We start from the raw sequence: 23579 nt of genomic DNA on the forward strand, positions 1-23579 counted from the left end.
CTGGTCACCACAGTCGTGACCGTGGAAATAAACGTGACAACTGATTTCTCCTTCCTTCCTGGTCGTTGCAGAACAGTGTGGTATAGTAGTTAAAAACGTGCTCCAAAGGGCACAGTTCACCCAACTCGTTAGCCTAGCTTGTTGGCTGTGTGACCTCAGGCAGGTTACATCACCTCCCTGTGCCTTGGTTTCCTCATCTGTCCATTGAGAGCAGTGATAACTAAAATTCTCAGAACAGGGTCTGGCATGTGATAAGAGCTTTGGAAGTGCTTAGTATCATTGTTATGAGGCCAACTCAGACTAGGGTCTCGGGGCACCCTCTCTGCACGTCATGTCCCAGGACCCTCCCTGCCTCTCGTGGGTGAAGCGCAGGATGAGTACCAGGGCCTGGGAACCTGACCGACTCACGGTGAGCCTCCTGTCTCTGTCCACAGCGGACGACGCATGCGGCGGAACCCTGCGGGGCCAGAGCGGCATCATCTCCAGCCCGCACTTCCCCTCGGAGTACCACAACAATGCCGACTGCACCTGGACCATCCTGGCCGAGCTGGGGGACACCATCGCCCTGGTCTTTATTGACTTCCAGCTGGAGGACGGTTACGACTTTCTGGAAGTCACGGGGACTGAAGGCTCCTCCCTCTGGTAAGCGTGCCTGTCCGCCCCCTCCCCTGTTCCCTGCAGCTGTGGCTTACTGGGGTGTGGTCCCCTCAGCGCCTGGACCTGCAGCTGAAGGCCCCTTTGCCACTTCCTCCACCCACTGCTGAAGAGCCTTCCTCTCATCATAATGAGAAGTCACTATGTATTTTTAGAGCTGGGGTAAATTTTTACAGTGATTTTCGTATCTGATTTGAAGCACGTCCTTGCTGAAGAATTACAGGATGGGCCTTGGTCGAGTGACTTGCAGTAAGACTAACAGTGTTCTGGTCTCAGGACATGGACAGGGTCTCAGTGAAATGATTTGAAATACTGTTCCATTTCTGGAAGCATCCAACAAAGGGAATAGAGCCCTGAGTGGCGGTTGCTTTTCCCATCCCCAGGGCTCTGAGATGGGACAGGCATTGTGTAGCGATTTCTGCGGGAAGGACTAGCCTGCTCTCTATCATTCTGGCTTTACCACAAAGCGGGGCTTTTGGGATGTGTACTCCGCTGCCATGGAGACCCGGTGTTGGCAGGTTTGGGAAGAGAGGGATGATGAAGGCTCACCAGCCTTAGTTGCTTGTGGTCTCCCAGAGACGTGCCCAGACTGAGGTCGACTTTGGGAGTGTTTAGCTTCCTGTTTGGGTGACAAGCTGTGAGAGTGGTGGTGTGGCGTTCAGAACATGTTCTCGTATTCTCCTGGTGGCTCTGTTATCAGGATAAGGGCACCACTGGGACCTGGGTCAGCACATCGGGAGCCAAGAGAAGGATGCACTTAGGTGTGCTTCTTTGTAGCCTTCGTTGCTGCGCGGCGCTGGGGAAAGCAGGGCTCGGTGCCTGGGACGGAGGCAGAGGAGGTGTCACCGAGGGCTCTGAGAGAAGCGGAAAGCAGTAGCTACAAAAGTCAGGGGCAGATAGCGCCTCGGAAAGGCAGACACAGTGGTCAGTGGGCTGGGGACGCAGGCGGAGACGGGGAGGAAGGGTGGGAGAGGAAGAAAACAGGTGTCCGCGGATATCGAATACCTCTTTTGTACCAGGTTTCGTGCTATGTTGTAGAAACGCCAGTCGAGAAGGACATGGCCCTTTGAGGGTGAGACAATCAGACAAACCCACAACAGAAGCCAAGTATGACTCTTTGAGAGGGATAAAGTGGTAACAGACTCCTCCCAAATATGGACTTAGAGCGTTGGGAACCGGGAAACTCAAATTTCCTGGTGTACTGGAAGGCACACTGACCTGGGAGTCAGAAGACCTTGGTGTCATCGGCTCGTCGCGTGAACGTGGCCACTTCAGGTCATTTGCTACCCTGGATGGGGTGTTGAGAGGGACATCAGTGAGCTGATGACTAATTGCTGTGTGGAGGCTGGTCCAGGGCCAGGGGCTAGATATTTGGTGCTCAGAGTTGGGGTAGAACTCTAGATGACTCTTCACTGAACTGCACTCCCAGGGACCTGCCCAGCCTGAAGACCTTCTGTCCCCCTGACTCTTTTTGTAAAATACCTATTTTTCTGGTCATAAATGTAATACATATGCTCCTTATAGAAAACACAGAAAATATTAAAAGGTATAAGGAAATGAATAACAAGTATTAACATTTTGATGTATTCCCCTTTGGCCTTTTTGCTTTGCCTAGATCGAGCTAGCTGGCCACTTATATATATTTTAATATTACAAAATTAGGAACTTAAAATATATCAGTAGTTATGTACTTTTAACTTAACATTATATCATGAAAATTTTTTCCTTGTGTCATGACAGATGTCTCCAAAGTATAATAGGTGTGATAATAGTATTTATTTCGTAAATAAACAGTATTTATTGAGCTTTTGTTATCAATATTTGGCAGGCTAATTCTAAGCTCTTACAGCTATAATTTCATTTCGTCTTCTATGAAGTAGGTAGCATAATCTTCCTCCTTTTACAGATGAGGAAAACGAGGCCCAGAGAGGTTATGTCACTTGCTTGAAGTCACACAGGTAGTAAGGGGCAGAGCTGAGATTCAAGCCCAGGTTAGTTGGACTTGAAAGCCCATCTTCTTAGCCAGCCAGCACAGGAATCATGCTATGTTTGTGAAGGATTGTCGGCTGTGTGGCATTCCCTTGTGACACTGACACAATTTACTCAATCAGATCTCTTGATAGATTGTTTCCAAGTTTTCACTTCTGTAAACAGACAGGAGGATGAATATCCTTGCCGGTTCCCTCTCTTCCAGCCCCGAAGCGTCTTCCACTCACTTGTTTGTCTGCTGGCCAAATGGTCTCCCACAGCTTCTGCCCCCCAGGTGTGGGTCTACACAGTTGTCCAAACTTCTGGACTGAAGCAAATCTGAAAGATTATTCCTTTTCCTATTCAGTCACTCAGTGGGGAAGGAATTTAGCAGAGGAAATCGTTAAGGGAGTCATTCAGAACTCTTTGCTCTAAGATTAAATTATAATTATTTACAGGGTTGATGCATTGCCAGGCAGGATGCATTTGTTGTTCTAATTTATACCTGCATAGCAACTACGGATAAGCAAACTTGGAGGCTCGGGATGGAGGCTCAGGACGTATGTGCAAAGAACCTGCTCTTTCCCCAGCCCCTCTCCTTTATGTATCCCAGGATTCCTGTGAAAATGTGATGCTCCTGGTTTATAAGTATACTGCTTTTATCAGCATACGTCACGATTTTAGGCTGTTCTCTTGAGTTCTGCACCAAGCATAGAAAGACAGCAGATCTTCTTAGAAAAGATGAATTTGAACAACTGGGCATCCCTTTATCTATTGAGAAAAACAGAGACACCTTTGAGAGAAAAAAGTCCGCTATCTCCCTTATTGGGTAGCAGATTTGTGCTGATTCAGAAGAGGGTGGTGGCATAGACTGTCCCTGACTCAGGTTCCACACTGTCCTCCTACCCCAAGGGGGCATATAAACAGGAGAGTTTAAATTAGGGGTTCCTCTGGTTTGGTTTTCATGGACTAGTAAAATTTCCAAACAATCGGGGAAGTATAGGGTTGATAATTTTTTATTTTGCCAAGTAAGGATATTAGAGAAAAAAAAAAAAAAACCTGCCAACTCCTCAGAACATTATTCCATAAAACAAAGGACAATTCAAAGCCAAAAATACAGCAGGATATAATCAATTGCACTGACATAATGAAAGACCGAGGTGGGAGGAGTGTACATAATAGCGTCGTTTGCCCGTAACTATAGTCCTGTGATGTATATGCATCAATCAGTGGATTGCTGATTCCTGTTGTGCTTGTCCATCACTGGCCTCTGGGAATCCCACCATACACGTTTTGAGCAGGAAAAGGTTGTTACTATGGTGAGCACTGAACCCTGTAGCTCTGACATGCTGAGAGGGTCTCAAGCATCTTAGACTTACTCTCCCTAAAGTTAATTGCCTTCTTGTGTGTGCGACTGACCAGGAGCAAAAGCTGGGTTTGAATTGCCTGAGAGTTAAAATCCACATAGTAGATTTGGTATTACTCCCCCACTACACACACACATACACACACACACACACAGCCAAAGGACACACGCCCCTCCACGTCACCACCATATACGCATCACCAGGTCAGACCCCCGACACGTACATACTTCTAGTTCTAGTTCACCGAACTCAATTTAGGGGCCAGATTTTCTGTCACTCATCTTTCTCGGGGGTAGGTGGTGGTCTTTCTTCTGCTCTGACCCAGTCTTGGCAATGACCTTCAGGGAGCCCCATTCCTTCCCCTCCAATTCTAGGTAAATCCTCTCACCACTGCTCCAGTTCCTCATGAGGTCCCTGGATTTTCAGAGGGCTGGGGCTGAGGGATGCAGAAGACTCTTAAAACCCGGGCTTCTGGGTCCCTGGAGGGAATCAGGATCGTGTTATCGTAACGAGGAGAAATAATTGTCAGCCCATTACAGAGCCGGCCTCTCCGTCAAGGAGAAAATCAGTGAGTTAAAGTCCACCCAGAACCTGTCCCCTTCTCCCTCTGCCTCATGCTGGCCTCTCTCCATTGGAGTCTCACCAGGCGCTTCCTCTGGGCTACAAGGAAGGAGAGAATGCCAGACACTCCTCCAAGAACAGGGGTGAGGTCTGTACAGCGTCCCCAGGATTAGGTGTCAAGCCTGCACCTTGGCATCTAACTGGGGAGATAGCAAGCTCGGGAGTCAGATGGACTTGGGCTCAAAACCCAGATCCACTTCTTAACAGCTGTGTAATCTCAGGATATTTACTAACCTCTCTGAACCTCAGTTTCCACATCTGAAAAATGGGGCTCACTTTAGCAACCTACAAAGTATATGGAAAGGGATAAGCATGCAAACTGCTGCCTGGTTTATAGTAGGAATAATAGTCCTGGGATGGGGACAAGAGGCAGGGGCTCACTCTTTGAGGGGAAAAGGGTAAGAAGAGGCATCTCCAGCCACTCGGAGCCTCCCATGAGGCCATCTCCCAGCCTGCCACCAGTGGCATCTTACCAGGCAGAAAGGCACACACAGGCTGGTCACGCTGCCTGATCCAGCTCCCAGGGGAATTGCCTGGAAACCAGGTAAGGCAGACTGGCAGAGAACCCCTGGGTCAGACTAGAGGATGCCCTTGCAAAGGTCAGAAGGTGGAGGGTGAAACTGTCTTCCCAGAGCCGCACTTTGTGAGCACATTGCGGGCGGCATCACCTCTTCTCTGCCTGTACCCGGCCCCAGGCTGGCCAATTAGCTGCTTTTTAGAAAAGCAGAGGAAGGTTCAACTCATTCAGCTACCAATGGCTATTCTGTGCCGGACTGGAAGCAGGGGCGCTCCCCCGGAGCCTGGCACAGCCCCTGCCCTCAGCGGCCTGCAGATTTGGAGAGCAGGGGCAGAGCGTATGGAAAGGATATCCTGGAGAGCACTGCAGAGAGAGGGGAGGAACATCTCTGCCTGGGACCCGCTCGCTGTCTCTGATTGATGAAGATGCAGTTTGTAGGGCCTTCCTCCCTCCTTCGCTCCTTCCCTTCCGCTGTCTGCCCCCACCCCCTTGGCAATTTCCTCCTATGGCAGGGAGGGCGGGCAGGGCATGACCTGCACTCAGAATTGAAGGCGCCCTTTTCTGGGGGCCAGCAGAAGTGTCAGCCACCGGCGTGTGTTTGTTGGGGGTGTGTATGGCTCCGTCCCATACCTGGGATGTCTGTGTAGACCCCAGGACCACTCTCCCGTCTTCTGTGCGTCAGTCTCTGCTGTGATTCCCAGCCTCTCTTCCTTGCTTCCTTCAATATACTTCAGTTTTCATTCTTTGTTTCACTCCAGTCATTTGGGATCTGCTGCCCATTCTCTGTGTGCCCACACCCCCAAGCCAAGCCCCCCACAGACCTCTATGTGACAGACTTGCCTCCACCAAACATGTAAAGTAGGAAAAGGAAGGAGAACACACTGCAGGGCTTCAGAGGAGCACATTGTCCTGGGGCTCCAGGCGGGGCCTGCAGTTGAGTTGGGCCTTGAAGGGTGGGTACCATTTTGATATGGGAGATGGAGATGAGGGGGCGGGTGGGCATCATTCTAGGACTGCTGCCTGGGCCTCCTGGCCAATGTAAGAGCTCCCTTCCCTGATCTAGGAAGTGGTCCCAGGGATTCTCTAGTGAAGATTTTCTCCACCGTTCCCCCACCCTGGGGCTCTGACATCTACCTCTGAGCCTTGGTGGCCCCTTCCACCTGGAGAAGAATAGAAGAAAGTCCACTCCACTGTCTGGAGTTCCCAGGTCCTGCCCCCAGGGCCACCCAGTAGACTTCAGCTGTTTTTGAAAACAGAACTTCCCTGGAAAGCAGGTTCAACCTACTCTCTGAATTCAACTTTGAGGGGTTTTCTTTACCTTGTTTCCCTTCACTTGTTCGCTTTTGTTTTTATAGGTGGGGATACAAAAACTCCCATCTACTTTAGAGACATTCAGTTTGAAAATTTTGCTAGTAACATTTTATCCTCTTGAAAGACTGAGTTTTAATTGTTAAGCATTTTACACATGGAATTTGAGCCAACTAGAACCATTTGATCTCAATGACTTTTAACTAGCTATTTCATTCAGGAGTCATTAGATTCAGATATAATTAGAATGAGAACAGCATGCCAATGGGGATTTGTTAATAATAACTACTCACTTATTTATTCATTCACATATACTTTGTCAAACCATTGGTTTAGATCATTTTGGTTCTTTGTTACTTTTCCCCTGTTTATTTTTGGTAATCATTTACTGCCAGCCTTCTATGAACTAGGCTCTGCTAGGTGCTAGGGAGACAAAGACACAGTCCCATCCCCAAGGAGTTATTCATTTACTCCACAAATGTTTAAGTAATAGCCATGCACTGTACAGGACCCTGGAGCTCACAGTCAGGGTGAAGAGGCAGCATATAATTAAGTGCTTTACAATCTCATGTGTTAGGTACTTTTCTAAGAGGTATACAGAAGTTCCCATAGGGGCTAAAAAAGAAATGTAATAGCTAGGATTCTTTTGGTTCAAGACACAGAAACCCACCTGCAGCTGACTCAAGCTAGAAAGGGAATATGTTGTCTTCTGTAACTGAAAAGTCCAGGGACTGGCTACAGGCACTGCTGGATCAAGGCGTGCAGCTATCCACAGCTGCAGATGTCCACAGTTGCTTCTCCCCCTCCCACAGCTTTGTTCTCCCGTGGATTGGCTTCAGTCTCAGTCAAGCTTTACCCATGAAGTAGCAGGGGTGACTGCCATCAGCTTCCTCCATCCTACTGGTGTAGCAATCCTAGCAGAAAGGAAGTGTGTCTTTCCTAATGGTTCCACAAAAGCCCTCAGATGATTCTTGATTGGACCAGATTGGATCATGTGCTCCACCCTCAATATCAGTATAGCTAGAGAATGTCCTCATTGGCCACTCCCAGGTCACATGACTATCTGTCCTGCCCACACCTCTGACTGGGAGTGGAGAAGAGGTGGGTCACCAAAGGAATACAGGGTCACTGGGAAGACAGAAACAAAGGACGTCCTCTAAAAAAAGGTCTCAGTCTTCCGTCACGATGGAGGGGCTGCTGGGAGGACTCAGATAAATGAGTCCCAGAGGGGATGACTTTTGAGTTGAACCGAGGGGTGAGTAAAAGCTTGCCACCGGCTTGGAGCAGGAAGGCCTTGGTGTGTTTGGAGCTTTGCAAGTGGGGGGTACAGGGTGCAAGAAAGCAAGGACAGGATATGAGGCCTGAGATGAGCACAGGAAGAGCATGGGTCATGAAGAACCTTGTCCCCATGTTCATAAGCTGGGAGAGGATTCCACAGACTGCAGAAAGCTATCGAAGTATTTTAAGCAGAGAAGTAACATAATCACACTGAATCTTAATTGGGTTCAACTAGAAGCCTCAGAAACCAGCTATAAAACTCTGTGACCCCTCAGGCAGGAGATCATCCAGCCTTCAATTATGGCAGTTGTAAAGGGATGGAGCAGAGGAGCTGACATCAGAAAACACCTCAGATATAGAATCACCTGCTTTGGGGGCTTCATTGGAAAGGAGGAGTGAAGGCAGGGGAGGAGTCTGGAGTGAATCCCAAGTTTCTGGCTAGATGACTGTGGTAGGATCATTTACCAGAGGAACACAGTGGAAGGAGCAGTACTGAGGGACGGTGATGCTCGCTGGCTTCCCCAGCATGAAATGGGCACAGAGAGAGAAGTTAAGGCCATAGCAAGGAAGGAGATACAGGGACACAGGTGCCCTTGGTTACCGATGCACAGTCTTTGGGATAAGACTAGTGGAGATGGTCATGGGACGATCAATAGCTATGGCTGAAAAGTTCGGTACTTAAATAAATACTCTGGCAGGGCCTTGAGAAGTCATCTTCAGGATCAGCACCAGCATCATCTTCATCAAGAGTGTCTCCTTCAACATCTCGGTCAGGCTTACCACCTCCATCTTTACTGCCATCATTTTTCCATCATAATTCATTCACACAAACTACCTAAGCCCTTCTATTGTCTGACGTTGAGCTTGGCACTGGGAATACAATGATGGAGGAGACAGATAAAGCCCCTGTCTTTGTGGGACTTCTGGTCTACTTGGGGGAAACTGACATTAATAAAAGAATCACAAAATAAATGTAAAATACACTTGTGATAAGCACCATGAAGGAAGTGAACAGGATGGGGAATAATAGCGATGGAGACCTTATTAAGATAAAGGGGTCAGGGGAGGCCTCTCTGAGGGGGTAGGATCTAAGATTAAGACCTGACTACTGAGAAGGAGCCACCATGGGAGGAACTCAGGATCAGCATTTCAGGCAGAGGGAATTGCACATGTAAAGGCCTATCGTCACAATGCCCTATTTTCCTTTGAACTTCATACAGGGAAGTGGCGTAGGCCTATGCCTGTCCTCTGGGGTTTCAGACTGTTTGAATGCCAGGAGCAAGGCAGGGTCAAGGTGTCGGGGTGGCAGAGATGCTCAGAGATGCAGCTGAGCTGGCGAGGGGATGGGCCTATTCCAGCCAAGACTCAGAACCTCCCGCCTTGCTGTGGGTCTGTGACACCCTTGCTTCCCTCTCCTTTCCTGCCCCATCACAATGCTTTAAGCCAGCCCAAGAAGCTGTTCTCTTCTCATGGAGCCCATGAAATTGCATCTGTTGTCTCCATCAGGAGCCAGCCCATAAATAACCAGCCCTTTAAAATCTCATCTCCCGTATCAGAGATGGAAGTAGCATTACTGGCTCCGCAGCCGAGCAGTGGGAAGGGATTAGTGCCCCAGCGTGCTGCTGGCAGAACAGGCCCGGAGAGCTGGGGAGTGAGGCTGGGGCTCCCGCACATGCCACAGGGTATCAACGTGACTTCCTTGTTTGCATCACTGAGAACTTGTTCTCAGGAAGGGAACACGAGCCGCAGCTGGAAGGGGCAGGAAGTGAGCCAGGGCTGTTCGCTGTCGGCACGTTGGCTCCTCTAGAGCTGGCGATTCAGCCAAGTTCTGTGTGTGGGAAGCCGAGGTCAGACAGCTGGCCTGTACCCCGTGGGTCTGACTGCATGCAACAGGTTGGTAATAAGTACGGCGTCTGCGTGGTGGCCCGTGCCAGGACCGTGAAGGGCACCAGACAGCAAGATGCGCTTGCCGCCCTCTCTTGAGGAGCTGCCAGACGCCTGATGGTGCCGCTAAGTCAGAAGGAAGGAGCTGTCCCCTTCCAGAGGCCCATCATTCTGGTATGATCTGCCTTCCAGAATGATGTTAGTTCGTTCTCAACGTTCAAGGCCCCAGTCCTGGTCTTCTTCTTCGCACTTGGCCACAAATGTTTGTTGTACTCACTTTTGGCATCACCTAGCCCGTGTTTCACACTGGCTTTTGCCTGTCCCTTGCTCTTACAATCTCTTCTGGCTTCCTAAGACCGCCCTACCTCCCTGGTTGTAACCCTGAGCTTATATTTCTTTTAATCCCAGCTTCTCCTCATCCAGTGGCTGGTGTGTGACACCCACAGCCTCACCAGGGAAGCAGTATTCACAGAGAAAACTAGCATTGGACAGTCTGATAAAATGGCAGATGGTCACTGTTGAGCTCAACAGATTCCATCATTTGGGAAAGGAGAGGGCAGGCTTGGTTTGAAAAAAAGGTGAGGCTTCACGGAATAGTAGAACTCCAGTGTCCCTGAGAACTTCTCATGTACGTTCTTGGAAGAGTGGTCTATCTTGGCTGCCTCTAATTCTTCTGTCGCCAATAATTCCCACCTACTTCACCATGCCTTCTACCCCCAGCCTTGCCCTGAAACCATTCCTATTAAGATCATCATGAGAGAACCAACCCCCACTCCAAACACTACCACTTCCAATGCCAACGCCAAAGGATCGTCTTTAGGTCTCATCTTACTGGATACTTCTACATTCCTTTACGGTGTTGGTTATTTCTCCCTTTGGAACTTTCCTTTCTCTTTTTTTTTCTCGAGCTACCGTCTGTGTTTCTTCTTGACCCCTCTGACCGTTCCTTCTCTGTCTTCTTTGGTGACTCCAAGATCCTGCTCTTGTCTTCCTGCTCTGTCCATTCCACACATTCTTCCTGGGTAAACTTATCTGTTCCTGTGGCTTCAGATAAACCACCTGTCTCTTTACAACTCTCAAATGTGGCTCCCTAGCCTGGCCTCCCCACTGAGCATCAGACTGTGGAGCCAGCTCTTGTTGGACAGCTCCACCTTGATGTCCCCCCAGTGTCTCCAACTCGACAGGTCCCAACTTCACTCATAATCGACGACTAACATGGTCACAGGGTTTGTTTCCTTTCTTAGTTTACGGCACCGCCCTCTACCAAGTCATCCAAACTCTGGGAATCATCCCCGTCTAATCCCTCTCCCTCACCAGCCACATTCAATTAATTGCTAAATTCTCCCAATGTACCTCCTATAGCATATCTTGCCGTCTTTACTACCACTCCCCCAGCTCAGCCCATCATCTTTTCTTCTTTGTGGGTTGTAATAGCCTCCTTGCTGATTGCTCAGCTTCTTGTCGCTCTCCAATTCATCTTCCCGGCTGCTACCAGAATGGTTTAATTAAAATGCAGATCTGACATGCTAAGCCCCAGGCAAAAGCTTTCAATCATCTTCCATTGTCTACAGAATAAAATTCCAGCCCTTCATAGGCCCTTCTTGATCCAGCCCTTGCCTCCCACCCCAGTCTTGTCTCTTGCCACTTCCTTCTTTGAACTTCATTAACCCTAACGCTCATTGGTATAACACCACAAAGTTTTATTTCTCGCTCATGCTACACATTTATCATGAGAGTGGCTCTAAACCACAGAGTCATGCGGGGGCGGGCGGTGGGGGGGAGGCTGGTATCCAGGCTCTAGGATCTTATAGCTCCACCATCAAAGAGAGTAGAGAATCCAGCATGGGCTTTTCACTGCCCCAGCCCAGATATGATACGTATCACTCCCACTCATGTTTCATTGGCCAAAAGTAGTCACATGGTCCAGCCTAGCCATAAGGGAGCCTGGAAACATGATAGCAGATGAAATGGTTGGTGAGCCAGTATCTCTGCCACACCTCACATTTCAGTAGACAAATGCCCTCGCTCCTGCCCCTCCCTTTACGCTCCAGCTCTCATATTCTCCAAGGATTCCCTGCTAGAGACATCTTCTCTTTCTTGCACTCATCATTTTTCTCTTCCCTCTTAAACACTGCTTAATATTAAAGAACATAGAGACATGTTCTAATATCTACCATCTGAAGTCAAAAACAGTGCGCACCAAACTCCTCCATCTCTCAGCCCCATTCAGCTACAGCCTTGGGAAGATTGCCGGTGACCAGTGTCACTCCTCCATCTTCATCTGACTTGGCTTCTTGGGAACATAACACTGGCCATCTGTCCTTAAACTAGTTCTTTCTCCTAGCTGACTTAAACCACGTAGCTAGCTGTCTATGGCCATTCCTTCTCTGTCTCGTTTGCTGTCTCCTCCACAGTTCAACCCCTGTCCACCCTTTACATGTGGACTGCCCAGGGGGCCCTGGGACCCTCCTCTTCTCCATTTACCCTCCCTCCCAGGTAATCTCAATGAATCACAGGTTGGCTTTCAAAATCATCTATACGCCAGTGGCTCTCAATTTCAATGTCCAGCCCTAAGGGACCTTTTGGGCTCCATATATATGAACAGGAATCTCAAAATCTCAACAGGATCTCAAAATGAACACTTCGAAACAGACTTTTTTTTTTAATTGTGATAAAATAAGCGTAATGTAAAACTGACCATTTTAATCATGTTTAAGTGTACAATTCAGTGTCATTAAGTACATTCACATTGTTGTGCAACCAACACCACTGTCCATCTATAGAACTTTTTTTGCCTTCCCAAAGCGAAGCTCAGTACTCATTAAACAATAACTCCCCGTCCACTCCCATCCTCTGGTAACCACCATTCTACTTTCTATCTCTATGAATTTGACTACAAGTCATACAATACTTGTTCTTTTTGTGGTAGCATAATGTTTTCAAGGTTCATCCACACTATAGCATGTATCAGAATTTCATTCCCTTTTAAGGCTGAATAATATTCCACGGTCTGTATATACCACATTTTGTTTATTCATTCATCTGTCCATGGACATAGGACATGCCCTTCTCCCCCTAATCTCTCCTCTCCCAGCCTTCTCCACCTCTGTCTACTCCCCAGAAGAAGCTGCTCTGCCCATTCTATGCCACTGGCATCTGGCTGCTCAAGGGCCTTGTTTCCCAGCTTCTACCCCTGCTGTAGTCCATTCTCCATAAAGCAACTGGAATGCCTGACATTTACACATCACATCATGTCTCCCCTGTTTAAGGCTTGCCAATGCCTTCCCATCATACTTAGAATAAAATCCTACAAGACTATGGGTTTACTGCCCACCTCTTTGACTTCCATCCTATCACCCACACCCACTCACTGCACCCCAGCTCCTCTTGCCTCCCTCCTGCCCCTTGGATGGGCTAAGCAGATTCCCTCCTGGGGCCTGCACTAGCTGTTCCCAGGGTTTAAGATCCTCTTCCTTCATAGGTCAAAAACAAACAAACAAAAACAACAACAACAAAAGAAAAAAACACAAGAAAAAACACAAAAAAGACCTGGCTGTTTTGAAATGCAGAGTTCCATTTAAATTTTCCTTCCTCAAAAAGGCTTACCCTGTCCATGCAACCTAAAGGAATCCCTCACTAACACAACATCTTGTTTTATTTTAGGTATTTGTCAGTCCCTGATGTTTTGTGGCTTACTTATGGATTTGTCTTTTTTCTGTTCCCTACCTTCCCCCCGCCACTGCCTGCAGAACCCTGAAAAGCTGTAAAGGCGGGGCTTGGCACTTAGTAGGTGTCCAAGACCGGCTTGTTGGGAGGAGAAACTTGCTTCCGCCTCACCAGTAACAGTGTCCTGGGGCTAATTGCAAAGGTTAACATGGAGCCTCTCCACCAAGTATTTTAAGTAATAACCTTCCTGGGGGACATTTGCAAATTAGCCCTGACTCTTGCTGATTACTCATCCTAAACTCGGTCTGATTAATAATTAATCAGCAAACTGCTCGGCCAGGGCAGGTTGATCAGTGCTAGAAAGGATCTTAAATTATGCAAGTCACTTGGCCAGTCTTAAAAAAATAAAAAGCTCAGCAGTCGGCAGAACTGAAGAGGTTTGATTGCAACGTGAGTGTGGTTAAGTTTTCTCAGTTGTTGTTCTCCCTTTTTGTCTTTTTTTTTTTTTTCCTTTTGACTAAGAAATCAATTAGGCTCAAACTTGGCACCTCAGAGAGAGACTGTGGAGCACAGAAATAGAAATGTGTTAAATATCACTCTTTTTTGTTCCTTCCCTTCAAAAGAGTTTTGGTCTGGGAGACAGAGGTTAAAATTAGCCAGTTTGTTAAGCAGATGCCTGTCTGGCACCTGATGTCAATTTCTGAAGCCACGTCAGTTTCAGCTATCCCTTCACTTACTCTGACCCGCAGCACACTGGGCCTGGCAGGAAGGAGGAGAGAGGTTTGATGAGCACTTGCTCTCTCCGCCTGCCTCGGTTGGGGCAGAATCAATTTGCCGGCAACCTGTCGCACCAGGAGTCCTTCTTGTGCTCTTTGCCTCCTGCCTACAAACCCCAGGGAGACAGGAAAAAAGGCAATCAGGGTGATGAACAGGCTCCCCACTGCAGGAGTGAACCCGGTGACCGCCGGGGACCCCTTTTATCCTGTCTGCAGCCTCCATCCTCCCAAGGCTGGTCCTGCATGTCTTGCGTGTGGCTCCATCTTTCTCCTCCAGATTCCTCTTCTGGTCACTGGTGCTGTGGCCAAGGGGGAGATTCAGAGAAAGCAGAGCGATCCGTTGACGTTGCTCTCTGGGCCAGAGGAAAGCCAGGGATATAGGATTTAGAGCAGTTAGTGCAATCCCGATGCCCGTTAGAACCAACACCCAGATTAACTAAGTCAGAATGCCCGGGGGGGGGGGGTGGGGGCTTCCCTGGTGGCGCAGTGGTTGAGAGTCCGCCTGCCGATGCAGGGGACACGGGTTCGTGCCCCAGTCCAGGAAGATCCCACATGCCGCGGAGCAGCTGGGCCCGTGAGCCGTGGCCGCTGAGCCTGCGCATCCCGAGCCTGTGCCCCGCAATGGGAGAGGCCACAACGGTGAGAGGCCCGCGTACCGCAAAAAAAAAAAAAAAAAAGAATGCGCAGGGGTGGGAGCTGGGCATCAGTATTTGTAAAGCTCCCATGGGATCCCCATGTGCACTAAAGTGGGGGACCACAAACGGGTGGAGGGTAGGAAGCTCTGGGGAAAGAGGTTACGAAGGACATCAAAGAATGAAGTAGGAAATGGGCTGATCAGGAGTTGACTGTCTTTGCCAGAAATAGAGGGACATCTGTCTGTCTTGTGATGGGCAGGAGAGAAGAGGTAGCAAGACACAGCAGCTTCCAGGAGCCCCAAAGCTCCTGATCTCTCTCAGTTCTACCCCCGATTAAAAAAAAAATACCCTCTAGAACGCACCCCTTGTTTCCCAAATTGTGATGCACCAACCAACTCCCTGAATCAACAAACTTGCCTAGAAGGCATTTGGGAATGCAGATTCCTAAGTCCTACCCCAGACTACTAACTACAAAATGTCTGAGGATTGAGCCCAAATTCAGTATTTGTAACTATTTTCTCAGGTGTTTTGAAGTAGATGCAAGTTTGAGGGCCATGCTGGGCCTAAACAGAACTCTTGCCAGGGCAATAATAGGGTGTGGGTGGATTTTTGCCCATTAAGAAACGCTCCATCTTCTTATGAATGGCTCCGTTATCGAATTTCTTGGCATGGAAATTCCCAGATATATATATATATGTGTGTATGTGTATATATATATATATATATATATATATATATATATATATATATATATATATATATATATATACACCCGGGAATTTCCATATATATATATTTTTTAAATAAATTTATTTATTTTATTTGTTTATTTTTGGCTGCGTTGGGTCTTCATTGCTGCACGTGGGCTTTCTCTAGTTGCGGTGAGCGGGGGCTACTCTTCGTTGCAGTGTGAGGGCTTCTCATTGCGGTGGCTTCTCTTGTTGCAGAGCATAGAGCGCAGGCTCAGTATTTGTGGCGCATGGGCTTAGTTGCTCCACAGCATGTGGGATCTTCCCGGACCAGGGCTCGAGCCCATGTCCCCTGCATTGGCAGGCGGATTCTTAACCACCGCGCCACCAGGGAAGCCCCTCCTGGGTTATGTTTGACTTACATGTTTGGTTATGGTTTATGCACAACGCCAGGCGGGCACATCTGTTACCTAAAACAAAGCACACTGACTCCTAACCGACTTTATGAATTTATTTAACAAATGTTTTTGCCCGCCTGCTCTGTGCTGGGTTCTGTGATAAGCCCTGTGGTTACAATGCTGCACTAGAACGTCTCAACTCTCTGGCTTTGAAGTCGAGCCTCACCTTCTTATCTGCCTGGTGGAGGCCCACACAAAAACTGTCTCCTTTGTGTGTGAAATCCTGAGACGTGATAGCATCTCTGCCTTCCCTCCCCACCCACCCGCCCTGGACTCCTGCTGTACTGGCACCAGCCACTTCTTCTCTAGCGTCCTGCTCCCAACATGAACTCTGGAAGAGCACGAACTTGCCCCAGCATCCCTGAATCCTCAGTGCTCAGCCGAAATCCTGGCAACAGGCAGGCATCAAGGTTTGCTGACAGTTTGTTGAATAAATAGAGCCTCTGACATCTTAGAATCTCAGCACCCTCCTCAAATCCCCGTCTCACCCCACCAGAAAGAAAGGCAGGTAGCACTTTGTCCCACCTACCTGGTCTCAGAATCTTTGGCAACGGGACAGATATCACCATAAGTCAGCAGGCAAATATCTCTTGTTCGCCTCAATGAGCCAGTAGGTTCCTGTGCTGAATGATGTCACATATGTTGTCTCCGTGAATCTTCGTCAGCATCTACAAGTTAGGTATCACACCTTGCAGAAGAAGACATTGAGCCTCGGAGGCTCCGCATCCTCTCCCCACACGCTCTCCTCTCCATCTGGGTTCTTCCCTTTCCATGCTCTGTGCACACCACTCTTGGGATAATTCCTTGCCCTTAGAGCAGGCTCTGGTGCTCTCTGTCTGGCCCTTTCGAGTCTCTGATTATCTGCTCCCTCCTGCCTTAATAGACCTTCAGGGGTGTAACGATCTTTAAGAGCTACAGGGTGTCAGGCCGTGTACCAAGGCTTTCACATGCATTACCTCATTCTATCCCTATGAAACTCTTGTAAAGAATGGACCATCATCCCTATTTTTCAGGTGGCAAAACTAAGACTCCAAGAGGTTAAGACACCTGTCAACAGTCATACAGCTAGTGAGCACCTGGGACAGGAGTTGGATGCCGCCCATGCCACTCTAAATTCTGGTCTACTGCCCGTCTCTCCTGCTCCTTGAACTCTGATGCATTTTCTGCTCTGATCCCATCATTCAAGTGGCTTTTGGGGTCTCTCTTTTTGAGTCTTGGGCCCTCTCTTTCCTCCCTCTACAGGCCTGTAGAGTCAGTCCTGGGTCCCAGCCAGCAGAGGGAGGCCCCTATCCTCTGTGCACTGCTGATGCCTCCAGGATTGCATCTCCTGCTCAGTTCTCCTCACGTCCCAGGATAGTCCCAGTTGCAGCAAATCCCTGGCTCTTGAGCTAAGCATTGAGTTTTCCCTAGAATTACACTGGAGTCTTGCTCTGTTCCTAAGACAGGCCATTGAGACTTACAGGCTGCTTCCCATGGAGAAGGTAAGGGTAACGCGACTTCTGCCCAATGCTTCTCCCCTCTCCCAGTTTTCCCTCCTGCATTCTATACTGCCAGCTCCATGAAGGAGATGTGAAACCTCCTTGGAGGATGTTTGTGGCAGGTCGCCTGGAGAATGCTTGGCCAAAGGGCGTGTGGGCTGCTAAGTCCCAAGCTGGGTGCCGAGTACCCCCGGCCCCATGCTGGGTCCCCAGTTAGGCTTGATCCTCCTACTTGGATACCTGTTGCCCTTCCCCCATGATGCCACAGCTCCAGGTGTCCGTGGCCCAAGTCGGGAGGTAGCAAGGGCTCAGCCTGTTCTACGTCCAGTTCTGGTCCCCGAGCCCAGATCTGCAGACCTGGCTGAGAGAGGGACCATGTATCAGGGTCTCCCCTTCAGCAGGCCGGGAGAGATCCCCAGGACTCCCTGCTCACCCCTGAACCTCAAGAAAGGCAGAGTTGAGCAAGAGAAAGATCAAGGATTTAGGAGTCAGTGTTGGGTTCAAATACCAGCTCTGCTGCCAATAAACCACGTGACCTCTGGGGGCCTTGCACAGAGTTACAAGAAACATTTGGCAAGAAAGACTGAACAGGCCCAGCTTCCCAGCCTTTAAATCCTGCGTGTGTCTTTCCTCTGACCTTGCATGGCTGAGGTACCTGGAAGGGCCTCCCTCCCTCTCCCCCACTCCTGGAGCCTCCCAGCAGGTGCTCCAAGCAGACAGCTGCACAGGCTCCCTTCAGAGATTCCAAGGTGTTGTGGGTCTCAGCCTCTGCAGCTGACTGGTCAGGGTGGCAGCCGCAGGCTGGCCCCCGGCGGGAGGCCACAGCAGGAGGTTTTCATGACCCTCTGGGCCAGGCAGCTGAGGTCCCAGGGCCATTTGGCAGGACCCTCAAGGGCACGCAGAGACACACAGGAATGAACAATATGGCTTTGGCTTCTCCCTCTGAGCCGGCGCTCAGCTTTCTGAACTTCAGCGGCCCCAGTTTTATAAGGCAGGTGGCGGGTCCCCCTCTCCCCCCAGCCACTCCCCCTTCTCCCCCGCAGCCCGCTGGGAACCTGCGGCCTGTGCACAGAGACTTTCTAACTTTTCAGTATAAACGCAGCACCACAGACTCCCCTCCAGCAGGAGCCGCCCCCCACAGTGATTTCTCTGGAACTGGGAGGGTTTGAAGAAAAGACAAGTGTTCTTGGTAGAGCGTCAACTACGTTCCAGGCATCTACACTCATTATTTCCTTCGCATTTTCAAGTAACTGTGAGAAACTGAGACTGAGCAAGGTCATGTGGCCAAGGTCACAGAGCTGGCAAGTCACAGACCGAAGCCAGGGCCCTTTGCCTTTCAGCCTCTTGGTCTTTGTGCCCCTCTGGATTGGGGTGGGAATTCCAACCAGGAAGAGACTTTGGGTGTCCTGGAAGGATGCCCCCAGGCCTACAGCCTCAGCTTGCTCTCCTTCCCCTGGTTTGGTCCTTGTTTTTTTTTGTTTTTTTTTTTGCGGTACGCGGGCCTCTCACTGCTGTGGCCTTTCCCGTTGCGGAGCACAGGCTCCGGATGCGCAGGCTCAGCGGCCACGGCTCACGGGCCCAGCCTCTCCGCGGCATGTGGGATCTTCCCGGACCGGGGCACGAACCCGTGTCCCCTGCATCGGCAGGCGGACTCTCAACCACTGCACCACCAGGGAAGCCCGGTCCTTGTCTTTTGAGCTGTACTTGGTAGGAGCTTTGGACAGGCTTCCCTGCTCACCGAGGCCTCAACTGCCGCATGCTGCCAGCTCCCTAGCGGACGCCCCATGAGCACAGGACAGACTGCCGGCAGCCTTCCCCTGCAGGAGAGCCCTGTCACTGCAGACAAATGGCCCGTGTCATCCAGCCATGTCCTCCCCATTGCTGGTCTGTGGCCTGAGTTGTCCAGATAACTCTTTTCATTTGATGTTGTCTTTACGGATGCCACAAAGGTCCCTGGGCAATGACAGCCTAGCCATTGCCCCAACCAAGAGGAGACGCAGGCAGGCCTGCTTCCTGGCTTCTGTGTGCTGCCTGTTAGGCTCTCATAATTGTCTGAATCTGTCAAGCTCCATCAGGTGACATTTTTCACATAAAGGCAAATGTCCCCTAGGCCACGCTCTGAGCTGGGGATGGCATCCCGAATGCTGATGTGACCTCCATCCTTCCACCAGCGATTTCCTTCACAGTTGCCCATCTTCTCCCAACCCTTGCCCCACGATGCCCTTGTAAGCTCCCCTAAATCCCCCCAATCCCTCTTCTTGTAATTATCCTCCCCCAGCCCCTCCCCCGGCTCCCCTCTACCCCCCACCCCATGCCAGTGCCTTGGCAAGTAATTGCTTTCACAGGGAAGTTGACAAGTCTCTGGCGACTCCTAGCCCGGCTGGGAAAGATTCATTATTCTGTATCTGGAAATAACCAGGCCCATCAGCCCAGGGCTGAGATAACACCAGTGTAAAAATTCTCTGTTCAGGGGAATTAATTAGGATTCCTTATGAAAGATCCAATTAGGCAAAAGGGCATTTTTATCTGTGATAGTCAGCTGCTTCTATTTTGCTAAAGCCATAACTCCAAGTTTAAAAAAAGAAAAGGAGAAAACCAGGGGCTGTGTTTTCCTCTAAAACAATTCACTCTTTCAGTGTCAGTTATGTCTTCATCAGGATGTGAAAATAGATGTTCTCATTCAATTTGCAATGCTTTATCTCCTCAGAGTCTAGTAATGACCCCACTATATCCCTTTAGCAAGAACCACGGCCCCAGATGGGTATTTGGGGAGTGGGGACGTTTGGTTAGGATGGCTGCAAGAGAAACAGCGTTTTTTTTAGCAACCCAGTTCGCGGGCTGGCAGGAAATGCCGGCTCTGCCTCATTCTGTCCCTGCGACCTTGGGCCAGGCATTTAACCTCTCTGAGCTTCAGTCTCCTCTCTGAATCTATCTCCCAGGGCCACGGAGAGGGTTAGGAGTAAACTGGTGCAATATAATAAAGAGACTAAGAACCAGCTCTTGACTGGGATGACCTTTCATCACATGTACAAGCCAGGAGTCCTTGGACCAGTCCACCTCTCTGAGCCTTGGTTTCCTCATCTGCAAAATGGTAGAGAAATCCCTCCTCCAAGGCTCTGGGAGGATTAAATGAGAATGGGTGAAGGCACCCTGCCTATGGAGGGCGCTTAATACATGTTTCTCAAACCTGAATCAACCCATTTTGTATTTCCCTCAAAGAAGCCCAGTGGGTTTCCCTGGTGGCGCAGTGGTTGAGAGTCCGCCTGCCGATGCAGGGCCACGGGTTCGTGCCCCGGTCCGGGAAGATCCCACATGCCGCAGAGCGGCTGGGCCCGTGAGCCATGACCGCTGAGCCTGCGCGTCCGGAGCCTGTGCTCCACAACGGGAGAGGCCACAACAGTGAGAGGCCCGTGTACCACAAAAAAAAAAAAAAAAAAAAGCCCAGTGAGGATCCCTGGGAAGAGCTGTTCCTTCTCCCCACCGGGAAGAAATGGAGCTCTTTTTGTCCTGGGTGGGGCTTGGGTGTTAAGTTCCCCAGGTGGTTCTAAAGTACACCGGGCCTGATACTTCGTGGCTCCCAAAGGAAGCAGTTCAGACAGGAGAGGGGTCACCTCTTCACCTCAGTGGTCGCCCTGCTTTACTCCCAGCCTGGGACCCAATGCCCAAAGTCCACCTGACCACATGATGTGGACACGCTCCGTGTAACCCCCACAGATATTTTATTTGCATTGTTGAAGAGAGCAGCCACAGCCTGTTTTTCCAGGGAAGAGAAAACTAGGAGGAATAAGAGAATCTGAGGCTTCCAGAAAGTTCTGTAGAAAGCATGCTGTTGCCCTCCTGCTTCATTCCGTGGATAAGGACACTGAGTCCCAGCATCGCTCAGCAAGCACATGCCAGAGCCAGGGTGGAATCCAGGCTCTCCAAGTCTGATCCAGCCCTGTTTCTACCACCTTTGCTATTTCCAGGCTCCCTACCACCGGACCAGCGTTTGCCAGACTTCCCACCATGTTCCTCTCCGTCTGCCTGTCCTGACTCATTGCTGTGCCCCACCCAGTGCCTCAGGTTACCCCATAGAGGAGCCACTTTATCTTCTGTGTCCTCTTCTCACCTTTCCTTAATATTCTCTTGATCTCAACGCCCCCTTTTAAAGTCCCTGCACCCTCTGACCCCACTCCTTCCACCATGACCCCTCTGCCCTTACCTCTTCCTACTCTCTCTCTTGTCCGCTCCGGTAGCCACACTGGCTTCCTTGCTGTTCCCTAGACACCAGACATGCTCTTCCTATCGCAGGGCCTTTGCACATACTGTCCTTTCCACCTGGAATGCTCTTCCTCCCAGACGTCACCTCACTTCCTCACCGCTTTCAGGTGTCACCTCTAAGGTCACATTCTCGGCGAGGACTTCCCGACCACCTATTTAAAAATTACAAGTGCCTTTTCTATTTTTCAGTGTCTGTTTTTTTCTCAGCTGGATCCCCACACCTTAAAGAGGGCTGGCATTTGGGGGTTCCAGCCCTTGGTTCCATCCCTGGAAGCTCTGATACTTAACAGGCATCATCCTCATTCTCCATCCCTGGAAGCTCTGATACTTAACAGGCATCATCCTCATTCTCCAGGGGAGGAAACTGAGGCACAGAGAGGTGGCAGGTGGCTTTACTCCAGGTCACCGAGGGAGTTCGTGTCACAGGAGTGACTTGCTGGTTGATCTTAAAGCAACTGTAAAGGTAGTCGTGCTCTCAGGGTTATTTGCGTCTGTCTACGTGCTTTGCCCGGGTCCTCAGGGTCTGACTTCACTAAGTGATGCCCTTGAGCCGCACTGAGGCCTCCAAGAGGCAGCCCCGTTCAGGACACACATCCTGGAAACAAACCATCCTGCTGTAGAAATGCGTTGCTAGAAGAGAACACAGTCTGGGCTGAGAATCAAGAAATCCTCTCCCCCTTGGCACTCCCCTCCTCGTTCCCCTATCCCCCCCTGCCAATTCCCCCATCAGATAATTCCTGATAATGAAGTTAAGATGATTCATTGGTTTTCTGATGAGCGTGAATTCATCATCAAAATCTACATATTTCAGTCCCCTGATACGTGCTCTCACCTGATTAATATGTAAAGTGCTTTATCCTGTGACTTAACAAGAGAAAATCCAGCTTGGTTTTAGGAGCCCGCGTGGCTCGCAGCCTGTGGGGTTCCGGGGAGTGCCGGAGATGCTGCCGACTCCGCCCTGGGGACGGTGCAAGGAGCTTATCGGGGCCTGGGCCAAGGTGCCAGCAGGCACCTCAGCTGAGAGGGTGCTGGCTGCCCAGGGTCAGGCGCTGGGGTGCAGAGCACTGCAGCCTCAGGCCCAAGGTCTCATACCCAGAGAGCCCTGGCTGCAAAGTTGTTCAACTTTCACGGGCCCACAGATGTGTAGGGGCTGGGAATAGCCCACACCCCATGTCTGGGAACCTGGGGGAGACGCAGCAGCCCCCTCTGAGCCTTTCTGGAGGGACAGCCGGTGTGCCCAGCCAACTTTCATCCAAGGCCATCTAAGCCTGATCCCGGTACCACGTCCCCAAGCCTCTCCGGAGGGCAGGCTCAGGCTCAACCAGCAGCCTTGAGCCTCCCTTCCACAGCCCCAGCCCCTGCCCCTGGAGCAGGCCCTGCTGCCGCTCAGTCTTGTCATATCTGAGACGCCTTCCGTTTAAGATCTCGATCCCAGCCTCTTTCGCCTTGCCCGCCACGCATCCCCGCCCCTCCCCTACCAGATTCTGCTGGGGGCCCAGACTGTACCAGTTTTGCTCCTGCTTCCTTGGACTCAGACTGTGCCTCATACCCCCAGGTAGGGCCAGCCTGCCTGTCTCCACCACCCTCATCCCTGACCCACAAACCCATAGGCCCACCCCGACCCCACAGTGTCTCCTGCCAGGTGCTGTGGCCACCCATTTCATGAGACGCTGTTTGCCCAGAGTCAGACATGGATTCACACCTCAGCTCCAGGATTTGGGAAAGGGAGTTCACCTCTCTGAGCCTCTATTTCTTTAATTTTAAAATAGGGCTGTCAGCAATAATAATTGATGCTGCCTAGGGCCGTTGTGAATTTCATATTAGCACTAAGCAGCATGTCTGGCATGTAGATAGCACTCGACTGACTAGTAGCTGTTATTATTATTCATTTTTATAGCTGCTGACTGAGGTGGACAGATACTCCCACTCTTCTGATGTGGAAATGGAAGCTCAAAGGTGTTGAGGTCGGGATGTGGTTGAGGGGAGCAAGGCAGCACCTCTTCTCCACAGAAGTACCTGG

General features: G+C 50.1%; 1 protein-coding gene across 1 annotated transcript in view; it reads left to right on the forward strand.

Moving 5' to 3' along the window:
* Nucleotides 1-23579, forward strand: part of CSMD2 (CUB and Sushi multiple domains 2) — a 669690-nt gene that overhangs the window by 249667 nt on the left and 396444 nt on the right. The window contains exon 5 of the mRNA XM_060142710.1: nucleotides 435-642. Within this exon, the coding sequence (XP_059998693.1) occupies nucleotides 435-642 (208 nt within the window). The remainder of the gene's footprint in view (nucleotides 1-434; nucleotides 643-23579) is intronic.

Source organism: Lagenorhynchus albirostris, chromosome 2 (genome assembly GCF_949774975.1).
Source record: "Lagenorhynchus albirostris chromosome 2, mLagAlb1.1, whole genome shotgun sequence".
Classification (NCBI taxonomy): Eukaryota; Metazoa; Chordata; class Mammalia; order Artiodactyla; family Delphinidae; genus Lagenorhynchus; species Lagenorhynchus albirostris.